This window comes from Chiloscyllium punctatum, chromosome 44, assembly GCF_047496795.1.
Source record: "Chiloscyllium punctatum isolate Juve2018m chromosome 44, sChiPun1.3, whole genome shotgun sequence".
NCBI classification, from domain to species: domain Eukaryota; kingdom Metazoa; phylum Chordata; class Chondrichthyes; order Orectolobiformes; family Hemiscylliidae; genus Chiloscyllium; species Chiloscyllium punctatum.
In genome coordinates, this window is record NC_092782.1 from 40,996,291 (window position 1) to 41,021,816 (window position 25,526).

The following is a 25,526-nucleotide window of genomic DNA, read 5'->3' on the forward strand; positions in this document are numbered from 1 at the left end:
CAAAGGACTGAGCAATAAAGACAATACCTCGCATCTATCCAAATCGAATCCCATCCACCATTTTTAAGTCCATTGACCATTTATTTCATCAAGATCTCTTCGTAATCTTAGAAAACTTCTTCACTGTCTACTATGCCATCAGTCTTAGTGTTGCCCACGAACTTCCTAACCATGCCTTCTATATTCTCATCCAAATCATTTACAAAAATGACAAATAAAAGAGGATCCAGATCTGATCCCTTTTGAACACCACTGGTGACAGGCCTCCAGTCCAAGAAACAAACCTCCTCCATCACACTATCTCCAGCCGTTAAGCCAATTATGTATCCAATTGGCAAGCTCATCCTGAATCCCATGTGACCCAACTTCATTAATTCGTCTACCATGCAAAACTTTGTTGAAGGCTTTACTGAAGATCAAGTAAATTCTGGGACAAACCAGAAATTCAGGGATTTGGGCCTTAAAGAACTTGTACTCAGCAGAGAGGACCCAGTTTTCTCCCCCTTTCACAGGCTCATTAATAGCCATTTGACAGCTCTATTTCTCTTTCATTGCAATTAGCAACCCTTTTTGTCTTTTGCACTGGACTTCCACACTGTCCGTTCCTCACCACTCCTTTGAGCTCCTTTCAATTCTGAAGAAATCATGTTTGTCTTTGTTTTAAAAAATCTACTTCTTCAGAGGGGCTATTACACAACTCTGTGGCAAGTAGGTCTTGAACCCAGGCCTCCTGGCCTAAAGTTAGGGACATTAACATTATATTTCTCCCTCCACAGTGCCAGACCTGCCGAGGGTTCACATTTTCTGTGTTTGTTCAGCATCCACAGTATTTCGTTTTTCATTTTACACACCTTTAGCTGGGACTTTTCTCCAATAATGTACAAGCCTGCGCGTGACTGGCGCAAGTAATGAGACTCTGATGGGCCCCCATTAGCCTGTGGAGACAACGTTTCTTTGCCTGCAAGCCGGACTCCTACATCTAAATTTAGGGAATAAGCACTGAGTCGTCCACTGCCTCGAATACTGCCCCATTTTCCTAGAAGAGAAAGAAACAAAACTATTACCTTTCAGTTATCACTTCTCAAATTACCATAAACGAAGAATGCAGTGAAATCATCAGGATCATTCACTCCAGTTCCCTGTCTCAGTGCGGTGCAGGGCTATGGATCTGGACCCAGGCGTTATGGATCTGGACCCAGACACTATGGAGCATACAGGTGGTGAGAACGAGAGATGTAACTGCAGATTACACAGTGTTGGAGTGGGACTTTTGTGGAGCACTTAAACCTCAACAATGAATCACCAAGGTTCCAAAACGCTGTTCCAATCATGAGAATTCATACAACTATGAATGCTTTGTTAATATCTCCACTTTTCTGAATTAGAATTATTTATATTCTCTTGGAGGACAAAATTAAGAAATGCTTTAAAAATAGGAAAACAATTCTTAACATTTTATTTCAGATAAAGTTTGAAAGTTAACATTAAAGTTAATGGGATAAGCCTTAAGGAAATATCACCTTCATACTTTCAACAATTTCTTCCCCATTAAACCCAGAAAAGATGTGAGGCAAGCAGAGGCAACAAAACCTGACTCAGCTGCTAATTCTGAAGTAGGTTAAGCAGGAACAATGGCTGTGAAGGTCAAGCCACTGAGTATACAGAAGACAAAGACAGATGATTTCTTGATTAGTCAGGGAATCAAGAGTTTATATGGAGAAGGCAGGAAAACTGAGTTGAAAAACAAATGGCAAAGCTGATAGGGCTAAATGGCCTAATTCTGCTCCAATATCTTATGGTCTCAGATCTCCTGGCATGCTCTCTTCCTTCCAGACAGTGGGCAATGAGATGGCGAATTTGGGTCATGACTGCTTAGGATCTTATGTATTAAGTAGTATTTTGATGTGCACTTGCTATCCTTAGGCATACAAGGCTATGAGACAAATTCTGAAAAATGGGATTAGAATATTAGGTGTGTTTTTTTTTGACTGGCACAGTCACAATGGGCCAAAGGGCCTTTTCTGTGCCATATATCCCTATGACTATTTTGTTAAATAATCAAATCACCTCTAGCTCTACCAAACTCCAACGAAAACAAGTTCAGCCTGTCCATTGTTTCCTCATAAGAAACCCTACTCGTTCCAGTTATCAACCTAGTAAACCTTTCAACCACCTCCAATCATTTACATCTTTCTTCAAATAAGGGGTCCAAAACTATACAGTATTGAGATAACCTCCTTATTTTTATGCCCAATTATTCTCATAACATAGGATAATATTCAATTTGTTTGTTTGATTACGTACTTTTTATGTCTCGTGTACCAGGTGACACTGCACCTCGAAATTCTGAAGTTATTCACCTCATATATAATACTTTAGTTTATTCTTCCCAGCAAAGTTAACATCACATTTTCCTAAATTGTACTCCATTTGTCAGATTTTTGCCTGCCCACTCAACCTAGATCAATCTGCATTCGTGCTATGCCATTCTCACAACATACTTTCCTACCTAACTGGGTATGACCAGCCTTTAATCCCTTCACCTAAGTCAAGTGATATACATTCTTAAAATTTGATGAGCCAACACAGATCCCACCCTCATCATATTCTGTCAATCTGAAAAAAGCCATTCATCTAGACTCTGACTGCCAGAAATAAATATTCTATCCACACGAGTACGTTCCCCCTAGACCATGATCTCCTACATTGCATAATAATCTTTCTGGAACATTGTCAAATTTCTTCTGGAAATGAAAGGACAACACCTCACAGGGTTCCCCTTTATCCACAGCACATTATTCCTAGAATTTCAATAATTTGGTTGAATAGAATTTCCCTTTCACAAATCCATGCTGACTCTTCCCAATTACTTTGGGATTTTCCAATTGTCCAGTTATAACATCCTTAACCCACTTCCCTCAGACTAATAGTCCATTGTTTCCGGTTATCTGTCTCCCTCCCTTATTCAATGGGGATGCTATATTCCCTACTTTCCATATAACATTAGAGTGTAATATAAAGGATGTGATAACTTAATATTTAGAAAACAATAGCAAATTTTGGTAGAGTCAAAAGAAATCATGTTTGACAAACTTGGAAATTTTTTTTTAAGGATGCTGCTTGTAGCATATCAAAAGAGAACTAGTGGATGCTGTTTATTTGGATCTTCCGAAGTCATCTGCTCAAGCCCCAAATGGAACATAATAAATAAAATTAAATTGTGGGATTGGGAAATGTACTGTGGTTTTAGAATTGCTTAATGGACAGAAAGTTGCAAATAGTTAAGAGATCATTCTTAAGATAGCAGATTGTTATAAGTGGGGTGCCAGAAGGGTGAGTACAAGATTCACAACTGCTCAGAACCTACGCAAACGATTTGTATGTGGGCATCAATTATAAGATTTCCAAATTTACTGATGTCACAAAACTGACTGGGAATGCAAGTTAGCTTCAAAAGAACTTGGACAACTAAGTGACTCAGCATGTACATGACAGATGGAATATTGTGTGAGTAAGTATCAAGTTATTCACTTCAGTAGAAAAAAAAACAAAGGGAAAATACTTCTTGAACAGTGAGGGGCTGGGAAGTGCAGGTGTCCAAATCAATCTGGACGTCCTTGTCAGTGTGTCACGACAAACATATCGCTGTAGTAAGCGATTAAGGCAGCAAATGGCACATTTATATTCATTTCAAAGGGATTTGAGTACATAAGTAAAGATGTCACAGTTGTATAGAGTCTTGATGAAGCTAGAATCTAGAATACAGTAGCGCCTCGACTTACGAACTTAATTCGTTCCAGGACCCAGTTCGCGAACTGAATCAATTTTTCCCATTGTTCGGATAGCGCTCACAGCGCACGCGCCAAAGACGAACTGCGCACGCGCCAAAGACGAACTGCTCGTACCTTCGTTCATATCTTGAATTTTGTATGTATGTTGAAGCAAAATTTTATGTACAATGCTGTTCGTAAACAGATTTGTTCGTGAACGGGGTCGTTCGTATGTCGAGGCGCTACTGTATTGTGAAAGGTTTTGGTCTTCTTTTCTGGGGAAGATTATAATTGCAACAGCAGGATTTCAACAAGGGCTCATTATATTAATCCCCAAGATAGTTTTATGTGGAGAGATTGAGGAAATTGAATCTCTTCACTAAAATTTCAAAGATTGAGAGGAGATCGCATTTAAACTTCAAACCTATACAGAACATACAGGATGGATGCAAAAATGATGTTCTCTTACTCATGATGCTAGAACCAGGGTACACAATTTCAGAGGAAGTAGTAGGTCATTGAAGACTGAAATGAAGATACAACATCTCTCTCTTTGACATTTAACGTCTTCAACACCATGTCCCACTATCAACATCCTGGCAGTGAGCACTAATTAAAATTGGACTATCTGTATAAATACTGCAGTTACAACAGCAGTTCAGTGACTCATCTCCTTACTCCCCACTGCCTGTCCACCATCTCCAAGGCACAAGACAGGTGTGTGTTGCAGCTCCACCAAATCTCAAGAGCAAAGTCAATTGCAAGTTTCTCTCCAAGCTACACATCAGAAAGCTTGGATTATATAAACATTCATTGGCATAGTTCAAAATTCTTAATGCTTAGCAGCACTGTAGGTGTACAAATCCTCCACATCGCGCCATGAATTGCAGCAGTTGAACAAGACTGCTCATTGTAGGAGTGAGCAACAAATACCGATCTAACCAGTGGTGCCCACATTTCATGAATGAATAACGGGCCTCTGTTTTTCAAAGTTGTATCAGTGTTCATTCACTTTCTTAATCTATGTTCTACACTCCGTACTTTCATTTTTATTTATAAGTTCAGTGATACCTCTTCTGACTCTACAATTAGCAGTGTAATCTGCACTTCAAGTTATTGATCTTCAATCTGTTCTAGATTTTCTGAATCTCTAAAGACAGCTTAATTACATGGGTTGAATAGTTTCTGGGAATCATCACATTGCTGATGCATTCTTAATTGGGAATCTGACTAGTTGCTATTAAGTCCCATCGCTACTAACTGATTTTCAATATAAATTCTAAATTAACTTAGGTTACCAAATCCATAAAAACAAATACTCAGGTAGATCTATTCATGAATTAAGAATAGTGGAGGCACAGTAAAGTTGTACAGAACCTTGGATGAACCATACTTGGATCTGGAGAGCAGTTCTGGTCTCCATAACCATATGTGGTGAGTGCTCAGAAAAAAAATGTTGATAAGAGAATTGAGGCGCCATATTATACCTCAATTGGGAAAGATAGAAAAGGCCGGAGAGTCATTTTCTGAAGATGACTAAAGAGTGTCCTGACTACAGTTTTTAAGATTATGGAAAGGTTGGGTGGGGATAGATGTAGAAATGACACTTTCACATGAAGACACAACAAGGAATCATAAAATAAAATCAAAATGGTCCAGGAATCCAACAGAAAATTCAGGTGAAATATCTTTAACAGAGAGTAGTTAGAATACAAAGCTAATTATCACAAGGAGTAATTGAGATAACAGCACTGATGCATTTATGGGAAACCTGATAAATGCAGATAAGGAACAGTAAAAGGAGGAAGGACGAATAAAGGCTTGAAACATTTGGACCAAACAATCAGTTTGTGTCATAAATACTGTTTAACTGAGCAGTCTGCCAGTGAAGGAGATTTCGAGGGCAGGGCAATAATTGCACAAATATACACAAATCTCATTGATGACATTAAGATGAAAACTCAATTTACTTAATACATTATTTTCCAATATTTTTCATAATGAAATACAATAAATTACAACATTAGCATTAGCAGCAAGGAACTTACAGCATTCTGAAGTACAGACTGAGGAATTGGGGTGTAAATCATGCATCTCTATCACCTCCACTGGCAAGAAGGTGGAATTACAGTAATAAATTTATGCAGGCAATTTTCAATATAAATCAATTGATAAGACGGAATGTTAACATGGGGAAGAAAAGGCTGGTCATGAGTTGGTGTTTACCGATACAAGCTTTAATATATTATTCATATTACAAGGACAGTTGAACACAAATATGGAAAACCTATCCTAATGGTGGTCATTGAGAGATTAATGTTCACATCAGTTCACTCACTCAGTAAAAGCTGAAAGGTATAACTAAGTTAGTTAGTCAAAAATCACACAACACCAGGTTACAGACCAACCAACAGTTTATTCGAAACTACGTTTTCGCAGGCACCTACCTGAGGAAGGAGCAGGGGTTCCGAAAACTTGTGGTTTCAAATAAACCTATTGGACTATAAATCGGTGTCGTGTGATTTTTGACTTTGTCCAGACCAGTCCATCACCAGCACCTTCACATCATAAGTTAGTTAGGTGAGTGGAATAGAAGATAAGGATGGTACAGCAAGTGGTCTCAGTTAATACATGCGGTAACAGGTTAATTTCTGTGTTATTCTTGGTGTTAGCTTTCTAAAACACAAGCTTCGAAATGGTTACTTTCCTTGTGCTTAAACACACAATACCTTGAGGGCTTTCTCTCCCCTTCGCTATGGCCCTGGGATTTGCCAGAGTGATAACCCTGCCACTGTGACCTAACACTGAGAAGGCAGAGCACAAGAAAAAAAAAAATTTGATAACTTCCTTCAGGAATATGAGAGCACAAGATGACAATAACACATGTGAAAATGCAAAATAGTCATTAGGCATCAACCAGTTTAGTTAAAAACATATCACACAGTGTGGCGCTCTGAAAGAAAATTTATCAACCTGAAATGTTAACACACTCTTCATCAGTGCTTAGATTTGCAAAGCATGTACAGCACCTCCCAAGCTTTGCCCTTGTATTACAGTTACTGGACAGCCATATCTCTCTCCATTTAAACATTTGTTACAATAACTTAGTGACATCAACAAAACTCATTACAAGCAGATAGTGGGCACAGAATAAATCCAACACTATCAGTAGTGGTACAGTGAAATGCACTACAGTCTGACAATGGGCACGATGAAAACCAGTACAATCTGGTACTGTTCACACAAATACAGTACAGTCAAGTACTAGGCACACTGAAATCCACTTTAGTATGGTGTAGGGTACATTGAAATGCACTACAGCGTAAAGACTATGTATTGTCATTTTCTATATTACTACTCATGGTCTGAAATGGGAAAAGACTGTTAAAAACTAAAAGATTACGGAGAGGATTATTACACTTTTTAAAACAAGTTACCTGACATTCATTGTAAACAACATTTGTAATGTTGTTTATTAAAGCAATGTTGGAGATTACTACTGATGAAATGGAGCCATTTGTACTTGTCTGTGCATGAAGGTAGATTCAGCTGACAACACCTAGTTAATTAGTCCGTGGATTACAGATTGGTTATTGATGGCAAAAACCACCTGCCTACCAACAATTAGTGATCAGCTCCCATGTAGCTAAACAACTTGTGGATGTGAATACTTAGTAAGATATCATCAGACTTGCAAGAGGGAAGCAACCCCCCTTTCCTCTGCAGTAAAAGCCACCTCAAGCCCAAACAAAGTCAGTTTACATCCCATCACTACTTACTGTAAGCTATTGCTCTTAGCTAGGAGGTCAGAGACTGTACAAGTGTGAACCTGTAACCTGTGTCTCCTGCAAACAAGTACCTGGCATAGGAAGATCGAGAAGCCCACCCTGACAAGCCAAAACGATCATCTCAGTGAACTCTATGAACATTGGTCACTGAATTGATTTTCCAGTCTTCTCTGTCCATAACACCCATGCTGCTTTTTGATGCTCTGTTCCTACCTGTATCTGTATGTTAAGGGAGTTTGAAAAGGGTGGGAATGAGAGTTTTAACTAGTAGGGCTATATGTTGACAATTCATAATTGTATACTCATAGCTAGAAACTATTCATTTGCAATAAATAATCATTAATACAGAAACTTGGTGTGTGCCATCAATCGGAGTTAAAAAGATTCAAAGTGGAGAATTTTGCACACTTCTATAAAATCATTAAATGTTGTGATTACTCCAGGAACAGCAGGACTCAAATTCCAGTTCACTGCACCAGTAACAAAAATTTAGGGCTCACTTGTGTTATGAAGGTAGAAGTGTGCATTGTACCTTTAAGAGAGAGGGGAAGCAGGTGAGGACTGACTGAAAGCAGAGTGTGCTGAAAAATGGAACATTTGGTTGACACAAATCACTGATTCTGTGTTGCCATGGTACAAAAACAAATTCAAATTTGGCCAGTTTAAATTATGGCCCAGAAACGAAATCCAATCAAAACTGAATTTAGTCTTTTGATGACATCAAACCAATGAAACAATCTGATGTTTTGGGGTATAAGACTGAATATTTTGAATGGTTAGAGGGTTAACAGCAACCAAGCACCAACAAGTACAGACCTCTATCTGAACAGCTCTCTGAAAGGTACCTGTCCATAAGAAAAGTTGTGCACCAGAAGACCAAAGAAAAGATTACCCTTTTTTGAAAAGCTTAATCGGGATTATTTTTAAAAAATCAGACCAGAATTGCAGAGTGAGAGGTAAAAGATAGGTGTAAGAGAAAGGAGTTGAAAATAGTTATCCAGTATTCTCTTTTGGACTTAAAGAATAAAACTTTTAATTTCTACTTTAAATAGTGAGATCGGAGATAGAGTTCTTTGCCTCTCGAAATTTAACAGATTACGGCGTGAGGTGAGCTTCTCTGTGTGTTGGGCTTAAATTAGCAGAGGGGTTTACCTCGTGTCATAACACTTGGGATTGCTTTAAAAAAAAAGAAATAAGGATTTGATATGGTATTGCATTAGCAACACACAGATAGCTGAAAAATACAAGGGTCATTGAAGAAATGGGACATAGACAGCAGAGTTGTCCCTAGCAATATTAAGGGAACTTTCAAAGCTCAGGTTGATTGTCTTGGTGGGTTAACTGGAGGTGGAATTGCCTGGCAAAAATAATTGTGGTAGCTCAGCACTTGGGTTTAGCCTTAGCAGAAATACAAGAGAAATCAGGTACCCTGCAGACTGAATCCTTAGGATGGTCAAAGCAGCTTGATTCAGGGGAGAGAATGAAAAAACTAGAGATAAAGTAAGATAAGGAAAGAGAAGAGAAAGAGGAAGGAAGTGGAGACATCCTCGCAGATCTGAGAATGAAAAATTGATGGCTGTTCATCAAATACCTTAAGGAGACAATTTGTGTAGCACATGAAATCCCCATGGACAAGAAGGAACACAGAAAATGTAGGCATCAGTAAACAGGTATTTTGCATGGCCAAGACTTCATGAAAACATAGTGCAGTTCTGTAAACCAGCCTAGGTTGGAGGAAAAGGTCAAAAGGTTATAAAATGACACCTTTGATATCCATGCCAGTTTCAGAAGAATCATTTAATTGAATATTAGTAGAGTAGGACCATTACCAAAAATGAAAGCAGAATATCAATATATCCTTACAATATGGATATGAAAATCAGTTTTCCAGAAGCTATTCTTTTGAGGATAATGACAACTAGGCTGCTAGTGGAAACATTACTGTAGTTTTTTAAAGCTCAAAACAGACTACTAATTGAGATACAATCTAATCAGGATTCTAACTTGTTAGCTAAAGTTTTCTAAGAGATTAACATATTGGGTAGAAAACAAATGTATACCATGTACAAACAGAGGGAGCTTTGGTAAGATCTGATCAGATTAAGGTGTACTATCATGAATGCTGACTGAGTTAGGGCAAAGAATAGGGTATTTTACTAGTTGCTACCAGAGATTCCGCAAATGAATCTTCTGGATTTAGTCATTTTTTTCATTTTGTTTAGAAAGCAACTTATCTGATAAATATTCTTAGGAAAATGAATCAGTTATATCACAAACATTCTGAAAATGTGTTATCATAGGGAAGAGAATGAAGATGAACTGATGTGTTTGGTAAGAAACCTGGAAAATGACAAACAACAAGAGTGAGCTAGAAAGAGGTACACATTTCTCAAACCAACCCTCCTACAGTTTGATTGGCTAACAGCAATTTTGAGACTGGTAGACAGTGTTCTTGAATTTAGAGAAAGGAGAATGAGAGAATCTTGTAAGACATTGTGGAAGTATACAGTAATTGTAGAGATGTACTTGGATGCACAACGAGCCATGATATGGACTTGAAAGAGTCAGGATATATAGAACAGCATCATTACTGGCTGAGCCGTGGAAAACAGGCTCAGGTTGAAACAGATTCAGAACATGGTGAACTTGATTGAACCAAGTTGAAGCAGCTGGAATTCACTGATAATGTTAGTTTCTAAACCGGAGTGATCAGATGGACAGGTTATTGAAACATAAGATGTCACACAGATAGATTCCATGCTGGAAGCCTACATTAATAGAAACGACTGAGGCAGTGCCAATCCTAAGAGCGTTATTAAAGGTGCATTGGCAAGAGCCAATAACATCAAGTGATAAAGAAAGATTCAAGTTTGTTACATCATTCAGTGATGCCATTCAGCTTAAAGAATGCCGTAGCCACAGAGGTTTATGAACCAAGTCATTTCTGATTTTCTAACTGCACAATGTATCTGAATGATATGTAGTAGCACATGGGTACCTATTTAAGAAGTTATAGTTGGCTGCAGTAGTATTAAATTTAGCCAAAAGTAAATTTGGATAAACAAGAGTAACTGACTCAGGACACTTTGTAGGAAAGGGACAAGTAGAAAAGGGAAGGCAATATCTCTAATAGAATTTCCTGTTTTTAAAGTCATACAATCAGCTGCCTGGCACCTTGAAACCCATGATAGGCTGCTGGCCTGGCACCTTGAAAGCCATTACATTCTAGCAGAAGGCACACCAAAACTTTCAAATTACTAGTCCAGGGCACATTTAACAAAACTGCAACCAAGTACAGGATACACAAATGGATACAGGGCATGCTGAAACCCACTACAATCAGAAACTGAGCACAGTGAAACCCACTACAGTCTGAGACCGAGCAGACTGAAGAATCACTGCAGTTTGGTCCAAAGCACAGTGAATCCTATTAGCCTGGTACCACGTACATTGAAAACTGACTACAGCGTGTTAGCAGAACACGGACACTCAGATGTACAAAGTACAGGAACACTCATTACCATCCAATACATACCATTCATATGCCCATCAATATTTTTCAAATCTATTAATGTGTTTGAATAGGTACATAGTTACCCATCACAGTTCAGTATTGTATCACAGTGCATGGGTTCAATAAACCATTTCCCAGGGATTTAAAGGTACCACAATTATTCACTATCTATACAGGATAGCCTCAAAAGAATTGTGCTGATTGGTAAGATTTTAGCAAAAGTCTTAATCAGTTAACTTGTAAGCCTCGTAGCAGAATGCCAGTGGTCAGAGAGCGTTAAGGAAAACCAGAGGAACATGCATTTGCCAAAGGGTGAAATTCATGTCACAAGAGAAATGTTCTGTACCATGGATTGGATTTTTTGTTTTTGGCTTTCATCACAATAAACAGAGCGACCTAGTGTGAAGTTTTACACAGAGTATGTGGATATCCTGATATAACTGTAAATTGTATGCAGCAACTTCATAAGGGAATGAACACCAGAGTCACAAATGGAAGGACAAAGTGTCCAGCACATTCAGAGCAGAAATGACAGGAATTCAGAGTTCAGCTCATACTTAGAGACATGTAAAACTAATCAAAAGAGAAAAATAAAACTGGGATTATGGCCAGAAGAGTTTTATCTTTCATCACTGGTCAATGAAATTAAGCATTCCAATTCACCAAACAAATGCAAATTTCATTCTCCTCTCAGGCCTTTGGACAGGAGTAGTAATGCTCAATGTTTGCATTGCAATTAAAACGCCTAAACCACCTATCATAGTACCATCATTGATATATTTGGTTTTTACTTCTGAACCAGAGCTCTGAAACGCAAAGAAGGTACAGATGTCAGTGGTATTGCAGGTCGCAAACTTAGACAAACTCCAATTGTCAAAGGATAGTCTTGTCACATAAGCCAGTATCAAAGTAAGCACTTTCTATAATTGCTACAGTGATAGTTAAGGCTTGACTCAAGGCAGGCACCAGTACAACATTGTTATAAAACGTCCAATCTTTCTGCACTCAAGGTATGCTTGAAACAGGGACAAAGAATTTCTGGCAAAAGCCCTTCATCAGTCGTGATGAAGGGCTTTTGCCCAAAACGTCGATTTTCCTACTCCTCGGATGCTGCCTGACCTGCTGTGCTTTTCCAGCACCACTCTAATCTAGACTGTGATTTCCAGCATCTGCAGTCCTCACTTTTGCCTACAAAGAATTTCTGGACATGGTGGTTTCTACAGAGGCTGACGTCGACTTGCTGAACCAGGCACAGCCAACAGAAGAATTGGGGATGGGATAAAGCAATCTTTCCATTCCCTTTCTTCTGGCATAGCACAGTAGGTGCAGTTACAATGAGCTTAAGGGTTTCCTTCTGTGTGTTAAATCACACGATTACATTCCATTATGTTCCCCAGTTAAAAATCCTGTTGTCCCATCACTCAGGTCTCCATTAGAGTCCCACGCTCTGATGTGCAGTGGTCTGTCTGGCAAATGAACACAGGGCATCTGTTTGATTAGGCACAAAGCAGCACAAGTATAAGCACTGATAGTTCAGTCCAGCAGTTCCACTCACCCATTCTCCCACTGGAAAGAAATTTAAATAAAAGATATGGTTCAGAAATAATGAGTTTTGAAGGGAAAAGATCTTAAAGATAAATCACAAAAGTTGCTCGTATTGATTGTATACATGCCATAGCAGTTCAGACTGATCCTCACCTCCACGACTGAAAGTGTTCGGTATTTCTTCCTTTCCACCCATCACCTGTTTCATCAGCACACCAATCTTTGGTTGCCTTTGCTTATCAGACGAGTCTACAGAATATAACAGGATACAGGTCATGCAAAGGTTCCCCGAATATAACAGACCATGGAACGTCATGACAGTGGGAGAAGAATAGAAAGAAATTTCAAGATGCAACAGAGCTCAGAGCAGCGAACAGATAAAATGCAGATCAGCAGAGGGGGAGCTGGCTGACAACAGACCAGAAAAGATTAACCTACTTCCTAAGTGTCACCCTTCAAGCTGAGGAGCATGGAATAAACATATATTAAAATTCCACTCCCTTCCTCTGATGGTACTCAATACTCCCAATGGTAGCTTAACCAAGGGATTTATACAATTGCTGTTGTACTCTGCCTTTCGATGATAAAACTAAAGCCTCAGTTTACTTTTTCAAGAGCAAAGTGTTTACTTTGAAATATTTAAAGAACAAGAGGTATGGCCACAAGGTGAGTAAGAGAATTCTTGGCCATGGTCAGAATCAAAGGGCACAAAGCACGCAATTCAAAAGCCTCACCAAAATTAGAAACTGTTTAATAAGGTAAAATTACCAGTGCTGCATCGGTACTCTAAAAGTGACTTGCTACTCACCACAGAACTGGGTATCCTTTGACTCAAGGCCTACCAGGTACAAATACACAGACTTCAGATCTTTGATGACTTGGCAAGAAAAATCTCTCAAACACACAACAAACCTGAGCTGTTCATGTGAGACGTGAATCCGCCCAGAGTGTTGCGACCACCTGTGTCTGCATAATGTGGCATGGAGTTTATGACTGCCTGGAAATACTTTTCTTGTGCTAAACTGGAGGAGTCCGAATGAGAAGAATCTGAAACAGAAAAATGTATTTCTTGGCAAACGTTCCTTAATTACAGATGAATAGCAGCAGTTAACAGATTTGAATCATAGCTGCATTACTCAAATACCAACCAAAACAAATGACAAAATGACAAAACCACACCACCTCAACCCTAAACCACCTAATGTAGTAACATTCCATGATCAGTTATATTCAGGGAACCTTTGCTTGATGCATATCTGTTATATTCTGTAGACTCGTCTGATAAGCAACGGCAACCAAAGATTGGTGTGATGTAACAGGTGATGGATGGATTGGTCCACTATATCACCAATCTTAGCATCCATGATGTGGCTTTATATCATCCAGGACTAAACAGACTAAAGACTGGCATCTTATCCAATTTCCAAATACCTATTCCTTTCACTACCACAATCACACTTCCCACAGTCTGTAATGCTAACCACCTCACACTTAACATACACATCTTCAATGCCTATATCTGCCTGTAATTTGTAATACTCAGATTCTAGTTTACAATATCCAGTTTCACTGAGCCACTTCAGATAATACCTGCAGTTTATAATATTCACACTCCCCTTTGTCCACACATTATTACACTTCACTCCCACTGTTTACAGCCATTTAGTGCGTGTCATAGAGTCATGCAAGTTTACAGCATGGAAACAGGCCCTTTGGCCCAACTTGTCTCTGCTGCCCAGTTATCACAATTAAACTAGTCCCACTTTCATGCATTTGGTTTACATTCCTCCATACCCATCCCAAATATACACCTGTCTAAATGTTTACTCAAGGACAAAATTGTACTCGTTTCCACCATTATCTCTGGAAGCCTGTTCCAGAGGCATACCATCCATCTTCTGCATGAAACAACAAATCCTCCGGATCCTTTTGTATCTCTCCTCTCTCACCTTAAACCTACAATCTCTAGTTTCAGACTCCCCTACTATGGGGAAAAGTTGTTGGCTTATCTATGCCTCTCATGATTTTATAGACGTCCCGTAGTATAGAGAAACAATTTCCACCCTGTCTAGTCTCTTTTTATAACTCAAACCTTTCAGTCTAGGTAGGCTCCTAGTAATTGTTTTCTGCACTCTTTCTATTTAATAACATACTTTCTACAGTAGGATGACCAGAACTCTATGCAGTACTCCAAACGTCTTGTACAGCTGCAACAAACTGTCCCAATTCCTAAACTCAAATCTGACCAATTAAAGCAAGGATGCCGAAAGCCCTTGTCACCACCTGTGACTCCATCTTCAATGAGCTATGAACCTGTACCCCAGATCTTTTGTTCTATAACACTCACTAGGGGCCTACCATTGACTGTGCAAGTCCTGCTCTGATTTGACCTACCAAAATGAAACACCTCACATTTATCAGAATTAAATTCCATCTGCCATTACTCAGCAACCTGGCCCAGCTGATCAAGATCTCACTATATTCCCAAATAACCTTCTTCACTGTCCATTATACCAGCAATCTGTGCATCCATGATGTAGCAGTGCCGATGTTGAACTAAGGTGGATAAGGTCAGAAGTCAGACAACGCCAGGTTATAGTCCAATAGGTTTATTCAAAATCTGCTAATCTTGGTATCATCAGCAAATTTACGAACCATACTTCCTAAATTCTCATTAAAATCATTTCTATAAATGAAAAATAGCAGTGAACTCAGCACACATACCCACGCCACATCACTGGTCACAGGTCTCCAGTTTGAAAAACCACCCTCAACCACCACCCACGGTCTTCTACCTTCAAGCCAATTTTGCATCCAATTGGCTGGCTCTCCCTAGATCCCATGCTTGTAAAAGGACTCACTAAAGTCTGTGTAGACAATGTCTATCACACTGCCCTCATCTACTTTCTTGGTTACCCCTTCAGCATGTATTGCTCCCACAAATAATCCTAGCTCAATACATCTAACACCAGGGTTTGTAATGCTGAATTTCCCCTCTCTCACTGATATACTGGTTAGTACCTGCAGCTGGCGCATTCTGGGACTTGAAAATGCCAACGACACTCTTCCCATGCAGCCCAGCTGATCGCAGGAGCACAGCCTTTGTGCGTGAGTTCCGCCAACAGACAACAGGGAAGCGGTTCTGTCTGTAACACCGTGAGATGCGCTGCATTAAACTGTCCTGTATGGTCTGGGGGATAATTAGGAGGCTGGGATAACTGTAATGAGAAAATACGAAGCCAATGATAAAAGCATTCTGCTGGCACCTCAACAGCCTGTGCCTTGTCACACACATTAATGCTATTATTGAGACATTGCTTTCAGGTTCAGCAACTTCCCACTTCTTCATACTGGGCCACAGATTTATTTGTGCATACAACTCTTTTTATGAGTGAATGCTGTGTTAATTACAGATAACATAATGACTAATATTATGATAGTAACAGAATCCACATGTATTGAGACAAAGAATAGAGGAGGATCAGTCACACAAATGGGATACTCAACTGAAAGCCTAATAATGGAAAAAGAATACGTAGGCAATACCATAAAATGATAAATGACAGAACAAACAAGGGACATTTCAAGTACGAGGTAAATTAGCAATAAGAATTAATAGGGAAAGAAAACAGGATGAGAGGACCAGAATAGAACAGTGCGAAAGCAGGCCATTTGGCCCATCAAGTCCACTCTGACCCTCCAAAGAGTATCTCATCCAGACCAACACCCTCAACCCTTTCAACCTGTCCTTGTAACCCTGCAATTCCCCTGGTTAGCTCACCTAGCCTGCACATCCCTGGACACCATGGGAATCCACCTAACCTAAGCATTTGAGGACTGTGGAAGGAAACTGGAGCACCCAGGGGAAACCCACGTGGAGAACGTGCAAACTCCACATAGTCGCCAGAGGGCGGAATCGAACCCAGGTCCTTGGTGCTGTGAGGCAGCAGTGCTAACCACTGAGCCACTATGCCATCCATGCCGACTAGGAAAGGTAAACTAGGAAAATATTTTAAACACAGATGGAAAAGCCATAGGAAATATTTAAAAAGGCATTGGAGTCCTAAAGATAGATGTATGAAGAGATTCAAGGCAAAATTGTGCGCACAAACTAGAACAGTAAATATATTCTACAGATACAAACAGAAGAAAATGCAAGACAAATATAAGAACACAAAGGATTGTGCAAGAGAAACTGAGAATATTAACACAAGGATCAAATAATTACTGCACCACTATACTTATGTGGAAGGTAAGGTGGTAATAAGATTAGAAGAAATTACAAAAGGTATAACAACATTTAGGATTGCAGACAGAGATAACTGATAAGCTGATCAAAAATAGGGACCCTGATCTAAATGGATTGCATCACTGCATGTTGAGGGTTAGGAAAAAGACCCCAGATAAACAATGACATGTTTATAAAAATTCCTGGAAAATTTAACAGCTTTAGGGGCAAGTAGACAGCCATTAAAATTTCTATATTTAAAATGTTAGTCCTCAAAAGGGACCAGAGTGTATCCAGGAAACTATAATCCAGTTAACTTCACTGGTAGGAAAGATAGGAGGACTTTAATAGACAAAAGCGCAGAAAACAAAAACGCAAACGTACTAAGTACAAATTATAAAAGAATTTTTAGAACAAAGAGAAAACGGAGATAATATAGCTGATATAAGTTTACAATTTCAGAAGGCTTTCAATAAAAGGTACTGCGAAGCAGATTGCTGTAACAGCAAGCAGGTTAGGGTTTAAGTCACAGAATAGATAGCATGGTGATTGTAAAGCAGAAACCAAGAATTTGAAGTTAGCTACTCATTCCAATGATGTCACAATCCTGTGCTCAATGCTTTGACCAATGAAGGCAAGCATATCAAATGCTTTCTTCACTCACCTGTCTACTTCTGATGCTACTTTCAAGGAACTATGTTCCTGCACCCCTAGCTCTCTGTGTTTGACAACACTCAAGAGTCCTATGTCCACCAGTTCTGGTGTTATCTGCACACATATTAACCATATCCCTGATAGTCTCATCCAAATTGTTGATATAAAATGACAAACAACTGTGAACCCAGCACCAATCTTTGTGCTGGTCACAGGCCTCTAGAGTGAAAAACAACCCTCTATGAACACCCTCTATCGCCTACCATCAAGCCAATTTTATACCCATTTGGCTGGCTCTGCCTGGATCCCATGCGATTTAAGCTTACTAACCAGTCTACCATGCGGAACCTGGTCAAAGGCTTTGCTAAGGCTCATGTAGACAACGTCTGACACTCTGCCTTCATTTTCCTTGATAGTCACTTCTTCAAAATACTCAATCAAATTTGTGAGACACAATTTCCCACGCATAAAGCCATATTGACTATCCCTAATCAATCTTTGTCTTTCCAAATGTGTGTCGATCCTGTCTCTCCGAATACCCTCCAACAACTTGCCCACCACTGACGTTAGGCTCACCAGTCTATAGTCCCCTGGCTTTTCTTTGCTGCTTTTCTTAAATAACGGCACAATATTTGCCACCTTCCAGTTTTCCAGCATCTTACCTGCGGCTATCAATGATACAAATATATTCCCTAACTTCCAATAATATTCTGGGATACATTTGATTAGGTCACAGTGATTTTTCTAACTTTATGCATTTTAAGACCTCCAGCTCCTTCTCTTCTGCAACATGTATTTTTGTTCAAGACGTCATTATTTATTTCCCCAAGTTCCTAGCTTCTATGTCTTTCTCCACAATAAATATAATTGCGAAAAATTCGTTTAGAATCTCACCCATTTCCAGTGGTTCCATATATAGACTGCCTTGCTGATCTTTAAGGTAGCCTATTCTCTCCCTAGTTACTCTTTTGCCTTTAATATACTTGTAGAATCTTTGGATTCTTTTTAGTAAATGCTTTATTCACTACCCTGTCAACTTCACTTTGAAGAAACTATTCACTTGCACCCCTCGGTGTCTTTGCTTGATCAGACCACACCATTACCGTTGCTACCAAAATGCAACACCTCACATTTGTCTAACTTAAACTCCATCTATCTTTCTTCAGCCCATCAGTCAATCTGATCAAGACCCTGCTATACTCCAAAATAATCTTATTTACTGCCCAACACATGACCTATTTTTAAGTCGTCCTCAGACTTAATAACCGTGCCTTCTATATTCACATGCAAATTGAAAAGCAGTGGATATAGAACACATTCTTGTGGCACACCACTGTTCACAGATATCTTAGACCTCTGGATTACTCTTGCAGCAACATTACCACAAGCCACCAACAGTCCCATTACCTTGTGTCTTGCTCCACTGTGGCATTAAACATTGTACAAAAATACACAAGCAAGGAAATAATCCAAGAGCCATCCCTCCAGTGTCCCAATTCTCCCAGAACCCCTACACACACTAGTCTCAGAACTCTAAATAAATTTCAGCACTTTGCCTCAACTATGTTGGCATACTTTCCAGGAATTCAGGGAGTACAAAAATAATTCAAAGTGTTCTGGAAATAACTGGACTGAGAAATCCAGAAATACAGGTTGAAGTATGTCAAAAACCTGAAGACAGCTGCAAAATAGAATCAGAAAAATATGTTGAAAACAAAGTACAGAAGAGTTAACAAAAAGATAAAAACAAAAACAGTTGTCACACTGAAAAAGACAATGCAGTAGTGGTGCAAATAGTTAGATATTTCATCAATTTCTCAATCTATCAATATTCAACCATGCTGAAAAACAAACAAGGAGAAATGTCAGAAACTTAAGTACTATTTAGAAATGAATACAGTTTCAAATATTTTAAAATCACCAAGGGGTGTTGCTGAAGCTTCAGGTAGAATAGGTTCCTGGTTGTGACACATAGAACAATACAGCACAGAACAGGCCCTTCGGCCCACAATGTTGTGCCGAACATTTGTCCTAGCTTAAGCACCTATCCATGTACCTATCCAATTGTCGCTTAAAGGTCACCAATGATTCTGACTCTGCCGCTCACACAGGCAGCGTATTCCATGCCCCCACGACTCTCTGGGTAAAGAACCTACCCCTGACATCCTCCCTACACCTTCCACCTTCTATCACAGAATTTGGAAGAAATTAGCACAATAACTGAGTCTTGTATGGATGTTTCTCAGTCACTGGATTTGAGCCAATAAAGGACTGGCAAAAGCAAATGCAGTTTCATACCAAATGGATGTCAATCTTATTTCTTTTGCTAGGATAGGTTTTGGAGTATTTTGACATTAGATGAGGAAACATTGAAAAGCAACCATTAAACATTTCTGCATTGCACTGAAACTAGAACTACAGGGCCTAGGTAAAGGGTGACAGGGGAAAGATTTAAAAGGCACCTAAGGGACAACTTTTTTCATGCTAAGGGTGGTGTGTATGAGCTGCCAGAGAAAGTGGTGGAGGCTGATATAATTTCAATATTCAAAAGGCATCTCGCTGGGTATATGAATAGGCAGCGTTTAAAGGGATATGGGCCAAGTGCTGGCAAATGGGACGAGATTAGTTTAAGATATCTGGTCAGCATGGACTGGTTGGACCCAAGAGTCTATTTCTGTGTTGTACATCTCTATGACTCTATTATTCATTCCAGGCAACTTAGAAATTGGTTCGTCAAAATTATAATTCCTGAAAATGTCCAGACCTATTTGGGATTTTATGAAAACTTACCTCCTGCAAACACTGTACATGCGATTTACCGTAGTTATTCGGAATGGCTCATTCTTCGACCTGGTCAGACTATTACTCAATGTGCCCAAGCCCAGGCGTTGGTAGTCACGGCAACAAGCTCGCTCTACCATGTGGCTCATGGTAGATTTATCTGATCTAATGGTGGTAGAAAGTGTCAGTGCACTCTGCTCCAGCTCCTCTGAAACTACAAGCAGAAACAGTGTCAGGAGTATCTGAAATCAGTGAGGGAGCAGATGAGTAGCTTCAATACAGATACATGGAGCACTGTAGCACCAACATGTAGGGTACATGGTGCGTGCTACATGGTCTGGGTTGACTCAAAGAATGCAGCATCGTCAGGAGGTCAGTGCAGTACTCCCTCCATATTGCCCCTTCTCTGACGAGGGGGAGCAACCTGGTGATTGAGACTTCCGAACAGTACAACACTCGAGCAAGAGACCTTTCCAACAGTCTATGCTTCCAGCAGCAGAGACTTCCCAATAGTTTAGTACTCCTAGTGTACTGCAAATCCAAAACTGCAATGCTCTCTTAGCACTGCACCTCCAAACAAAGCAACACTCTTGCAGTACAGCTCCCCTTGACAATGCAGTGCTCCCTTAATGTACCTCCCCTAACAATTTCAGTGAAGCTCCTTTAGCAGTGAAACACTTATTTGGCCTTTCCCACCTCTCTACCCCCATCACTGATTTTTTAGGAACAGAATGTTGCACAGAGCAGTGCGTTATCAGCCTATGTCTTCAGCAATTTATTCATCCTCAAACAGTCCCTCGAACACCTTACCATCTTCTCAGTATTGCACAGTACAGAATGTAGAACTCATGCGATGAGAAGCATCTTCACTCTCCACCAAAACACTATACACATTTCCTAAAATCTGGACCCAGTACAAACTGACTACATACCAGAGATTTGGTCCAGGCTGTCACCATGTGGGGGAGTGGTTCGCTGGTCCCAGGTCGGAGGTGTATATTTCTTTCTGGTCACATACTGTCGTCCAATTGTTTTCTTTGCATTCTTCATTATATTTTTTGACATGGTTCTGAACAATCAGAAAACTTTTAACTTACAAGGTTGGATTTCTCCTGATTTTTAGTATTCAATTAACTGAAAATATTGTACAAATAGCAACAGTCTGATTCAAACTTTGAGCATGTCCGACAGTCTCTGACTTTGCATGCTGTACCTAGTCAACATTGCTAGACCCAAGACAATGTACGTGCCAAGAATTATAGAAAAAGATTAATTAACACATATTACTGCTTCAGAAACCAGGAAAAAAACCACCTAAGTTTCAAAACATATCAAGCATGGGAAAGCGCACAGTCAGGTCTTGAACAGTACACAGGCCCAGCACCATGGAGGCTAAGCCCTTTCCTTTGGGCTCAAACATCATGGAATTCAGGAGCCCCTCCTGTAATGGCACCGAGAGGCTTATTTAAATGCTTTTAGCCAACTAAACGTACATGTATTGTCCCATGGATAAACTAAGAATGGGAATTGTAGACTAGAGATCTTTTAGAATCAAGTATCAAATAGGTCAGTGAGCACAGAGATATTGGGCCGAAGACAGTTTTTGGATGAACAAAGGTTGAGGAAGAATGGAAATCAGAGCATAAGAATAGCTGTTTGAAGATAATAAGGTATTAGCAGATGAACTACAGAGAACACGAATGAGCCAAATGCAAGAGGACAAAAAGTGGGTGGGAACTTGACAGTTGGAGAAGAAGGAGTAGGAAGCATTTTTTGTGGTGGGCATGGTGGAAGGGGCCAACGGGTGCTTGGTGATGTGGAAGAGGCAATGACAGAGACTGGCGGCAGGAGAAGGTAGATCAAAGGCATGACATGGGAGGTCTGAAGGAGTTTATTTAGGAGCCGATATAGACATTTTTGGGTAGATGCGGCTGTTACAGATGTGTTACCAGTACAGGCTTTTTTTTTTTGGGTGGGTGTTGCCAACACAAAGGTTTTGGGGATAAAGAATAATACATTAAATTACTGGACTCCAAATTTTAGTTGAATTACACACCCATGCTCAGCTGCAGGATAGAAGGTGCAGGTTTTTCTCTATCCATGCTAAAAACCACTCATCCTCACATGCCACCACAGTCAGGAACCCTGTTAGCAGGTGCTTGCCTGTGTCACGGAATGCTGAGCAAATGATGAGCTCTTCAATGTTTAGATGTCAATAATGTGAAATAAGAGCTGGTTATGATTTGGCGGCAGATCATATCAAAGCACATAGCACTGTTACTGAAAGCTACCCTTGTAGAGTTGGGCTCAATTATTTATAAATGCCTTCTCAAGCTCACCTCAGCGATGGGTTCTTCTCCTTCTGTTTCGGCTCTACAATTTGCTTGAGTGACTGGCCCACAGTGAACGCAAAGGTGCTATGTACATACTGTGGGTACCTCAACTTATGGATGTGTTTCCGAAATAATTCCACCATTTCAGATGCCACCTCTTCATCAAAAGAAATCTTTATCAACTGTTGAGGCACGAAAAGGAACAGGTCTTGAAATGAGAAACACATCGAAGGCAAAGGACGCCCCAGTAAAGATACCTATCATACAAATTACCGTTATGGTTTGAAAACATGCACACACAGTGAAGTGGTAGGATGGAATCCATTTATTTTGCTAAGTAGATAAATTGTCTTTTGTCCTGATTGCACCTCCAGCGAAACAATTATCTTTACAAAATACTGATTTCCTCTTAAACTGGTATCCTTGCTAATTGTCTTGACTTAAAGCCAGAAAAACTAAAGGCTTTAACAAAGTGTGTATTTTCAGCAATACTAAGTTAAATTTATGTTTGTGATCTGTGTAGTAGTCAGGTTAGAAAAAGCCCATGCATGCCTCCCATAAAACCTCAGACCTCCTAATCTATGGATACAGACTCTAAAGTGTTATGCTGGAAAGGCACAGCAGATCAGGCAGCGCCTGTGGAGCAGTAGAATCAAGGTTCCGAAGATTCCCGATGAAGGATTTATGCCCGAAACATCAATTCTCCTCCTTTTTAGATGCTGCCTGATCTGCTGTGCTTTTCCAGCACGACATTCTTGATTCTGATCTCCAACATCTGCAGTCCTCACTTTCTACCCATGGATACAGACCGTCAAGCAGATTCATCAGGTCAATAAGAGATCAGAGTGAGCATTGTTCAATGTTCCTCGAGTCTTACCTGAAAAGTGGAAGAACGCAACTGGAGTTTATCCTGGAAATCTTGGCCAGTGCGTGATGGCAGGTTAATCTTCTTCTCTTTGGTGAAAGACGCAACAGGGAACGAACGAATCACAGTTTGTTCCCCAGCTAACAACATGAAAAGAAAAAAAAACCTCAAAAATCCAGGGCCTCCTCACAGTAAGGAGAAAAACACAGGCACCTTTACATTAACCCAATGTCTTTGTTTAGATTCCAGTTTGTAACTCTCTCCCAGAGAGAGTACTCTTTATTCTATATATAAAGGAGAGGTGGTATTACAGTGGGAATGTCACTTGACAAGTAAAATCCAAGCTACTTTTCTAGCAATATGGGATAAACCCTACCAAGGCAGATGGTGAAGTTAGGATTCAATAAAATCTGGAATTAAAATGATGACCACTTTCAATTGTTGTAAGTCCCCATTTTCACCAAAGCCCTTTAGGGAAGGAAATCTGTCAACCTTACCAGGTTTGGCTCACGTATGTCTCCAGGTCCACAGCAATGTGACTGACCCTCACCTGCCCTCTGGGCAATTAGGGATGACCAATAAATGCTGGCATAGCCAATGATGTCCACACCTCATGCACAAATTTTAAAAATCTAACCCCCTACCCCCACCACCCAAATCTGAATTAAATTGTAGCCTGTAACCCACTCCTAAGTCTCTGTTATTTGACAAATAAATCTGCCCCATCTTTCCTAGAACTGCACTACTAGATTTCAATCAGTAGCTCACTTCTCAATATCCATTATCTTGCATATGAATCACCCTAACCTCTAAATTAGAGCCTGGTCTATCATGTCTCACAATTGACTAGGTGTGACAGGCCTGTTTCATATTTCTTACCTAGCGTTTCCTGGGGGACACCTTTGAAGATGATGCGGTAGGTGGTCAGGAAAATGGCACCTTCTGCTGGAAGGATGGGAGGACCTCCCAGAGAACCACTTATTGATTCCTCTCGTCCATCTGGCATCAAGCACACTCGCAGTCCTTCCATTACCAGTTCCTCTCCAATCAGCAGTGTGGGGCGCAGAAGTTTAGGCTAAAGTCAGAACCAAATTATAGTGCACAAGGATTCATTAATGACCAAAGAAACTTAATTGGAGACAATACAAACAAGTTACTTCTACAGCTGTCAGATTGAGCCTAGATAATCAATCCCATATCATTTTCAGGCACATCACCTTCTGTTAAATTCTGAAATGGAGGTGGAACAATTGGTTATGAACTCTCCTAAATATAGAACCTTGAATAATTGGTATAATTGTTGACAGTCAGACAGCTCACTGAGAATTGTGAACATACTCACCTTCTGAATAGGGGGTAGGCGCTTGCTTTCTCGATGAACAGCATCCAATGTCTCAATGTGCATCTGCACAATGTCTGTAAAAGGAGAAACATAAAAACACAGTGAAACAAAGTTCAAAATAAACAACGAAACTCAGGCAGCATATACAATATGGCAGATATGGAGACCAATTTCACTCTGACAGTAAAAACAGAAATTGCTGGACAAACACATTGGCAGCATTTGTGGAGATAAAATTAACTTAACATTGATTCCAGTGACCAGTCTTCAGAATCCACTGATTGACAAGTCTAAAACAAGGGTGCATGGATATCAGATTTAGGATGGACAGCAGGACACAACTTGTATATTATGATCCTGGCTGATAATGCTGGACGTGTCAGATTCCAGAGTGAAACCTAGCTTGATAGGCTATAAGTTTAATTTTAGCAATTTGGTTGCTGTGGTGGTCAATCATTGAACATATTTACATGAGGCTGCTCATGTAGTTTTAAAAGGACAGATTCCACAAAATAAGCAAGATAAAAACCCATTTACTTCTATTCTAGAAACAATTTAGTTGGACAGCTGGTTTGTTTTACAGATTGATGCCAACAGCGCAGGATCAATTCCTACATTGGCGGAGGTTATCATGAAGAGGTTACCTCCTTCGCAACCTCTGTTCTCACTTGAGGTATGGTGACCCTCAAGTTAAATTACCACCAGT

The 25,526-nt window shown here is 39.9% G+C and overlaps 1 protein-coding gene across 2 annotated transcripts in view; it reads right to left on the reverse strand.

Moving 5' to 3' along the window:
- The window catches only part of sbf1 (SET binding factor 1), a 180,007-nt gene that overhangs the window by 24,715 nt on the left and 129,766 nt on the right, over window positions 1-25,526 (reverse strand). The window contains exons 21-31 of one of the 2 annotated variants that reach the window (XM_072562736.1): window positions 24,821-24,894; window positions 24,358-24,553; window positions 23,491-23,618; window positions 22,620-22,795; window positions 21,213-21,349; window positions 20,290-20,494; window positions 15,639-15,835; window positions 13,530-13,664; window positions 12,771-12,866; window positions 6,500-6,574; window positions 852-1,036 (exon numbers count right to left, since the gene is read on the reverse strand). In XM_072562736.1, the coding sequence (XP_072418837.1) occupies window positions 852-1,036; window positions 6,500-6,574; window positions 12,771-12,866; window positions 13,530-13,664; window positions 15,639-15,835; window positions 20,290-20,494; window positions 21,213-21,349; window positions 22,620-22,795; window positions 23,491-23,618; window positions 24,358-24,553; window positions 24,821-24,894 (1,604 nt within the window). The remainder of the gene's footprint in view (window positions 1-851; window positions 1,037-6,499; window positions 6,575-12,770; window positions 12,867-13,529; window positions 13,665-15,638; window positions 15,836-20,289; window positions 20,495-21,212; window positions 21,350-22,619; window positions 22,796-23,490; window positions 23,619-24,357; window positions 24,554-24,820; window positions 24,895-25,526) is intronic. The other variant, XM_072562737.1, reaches the window with a different exon arrangement.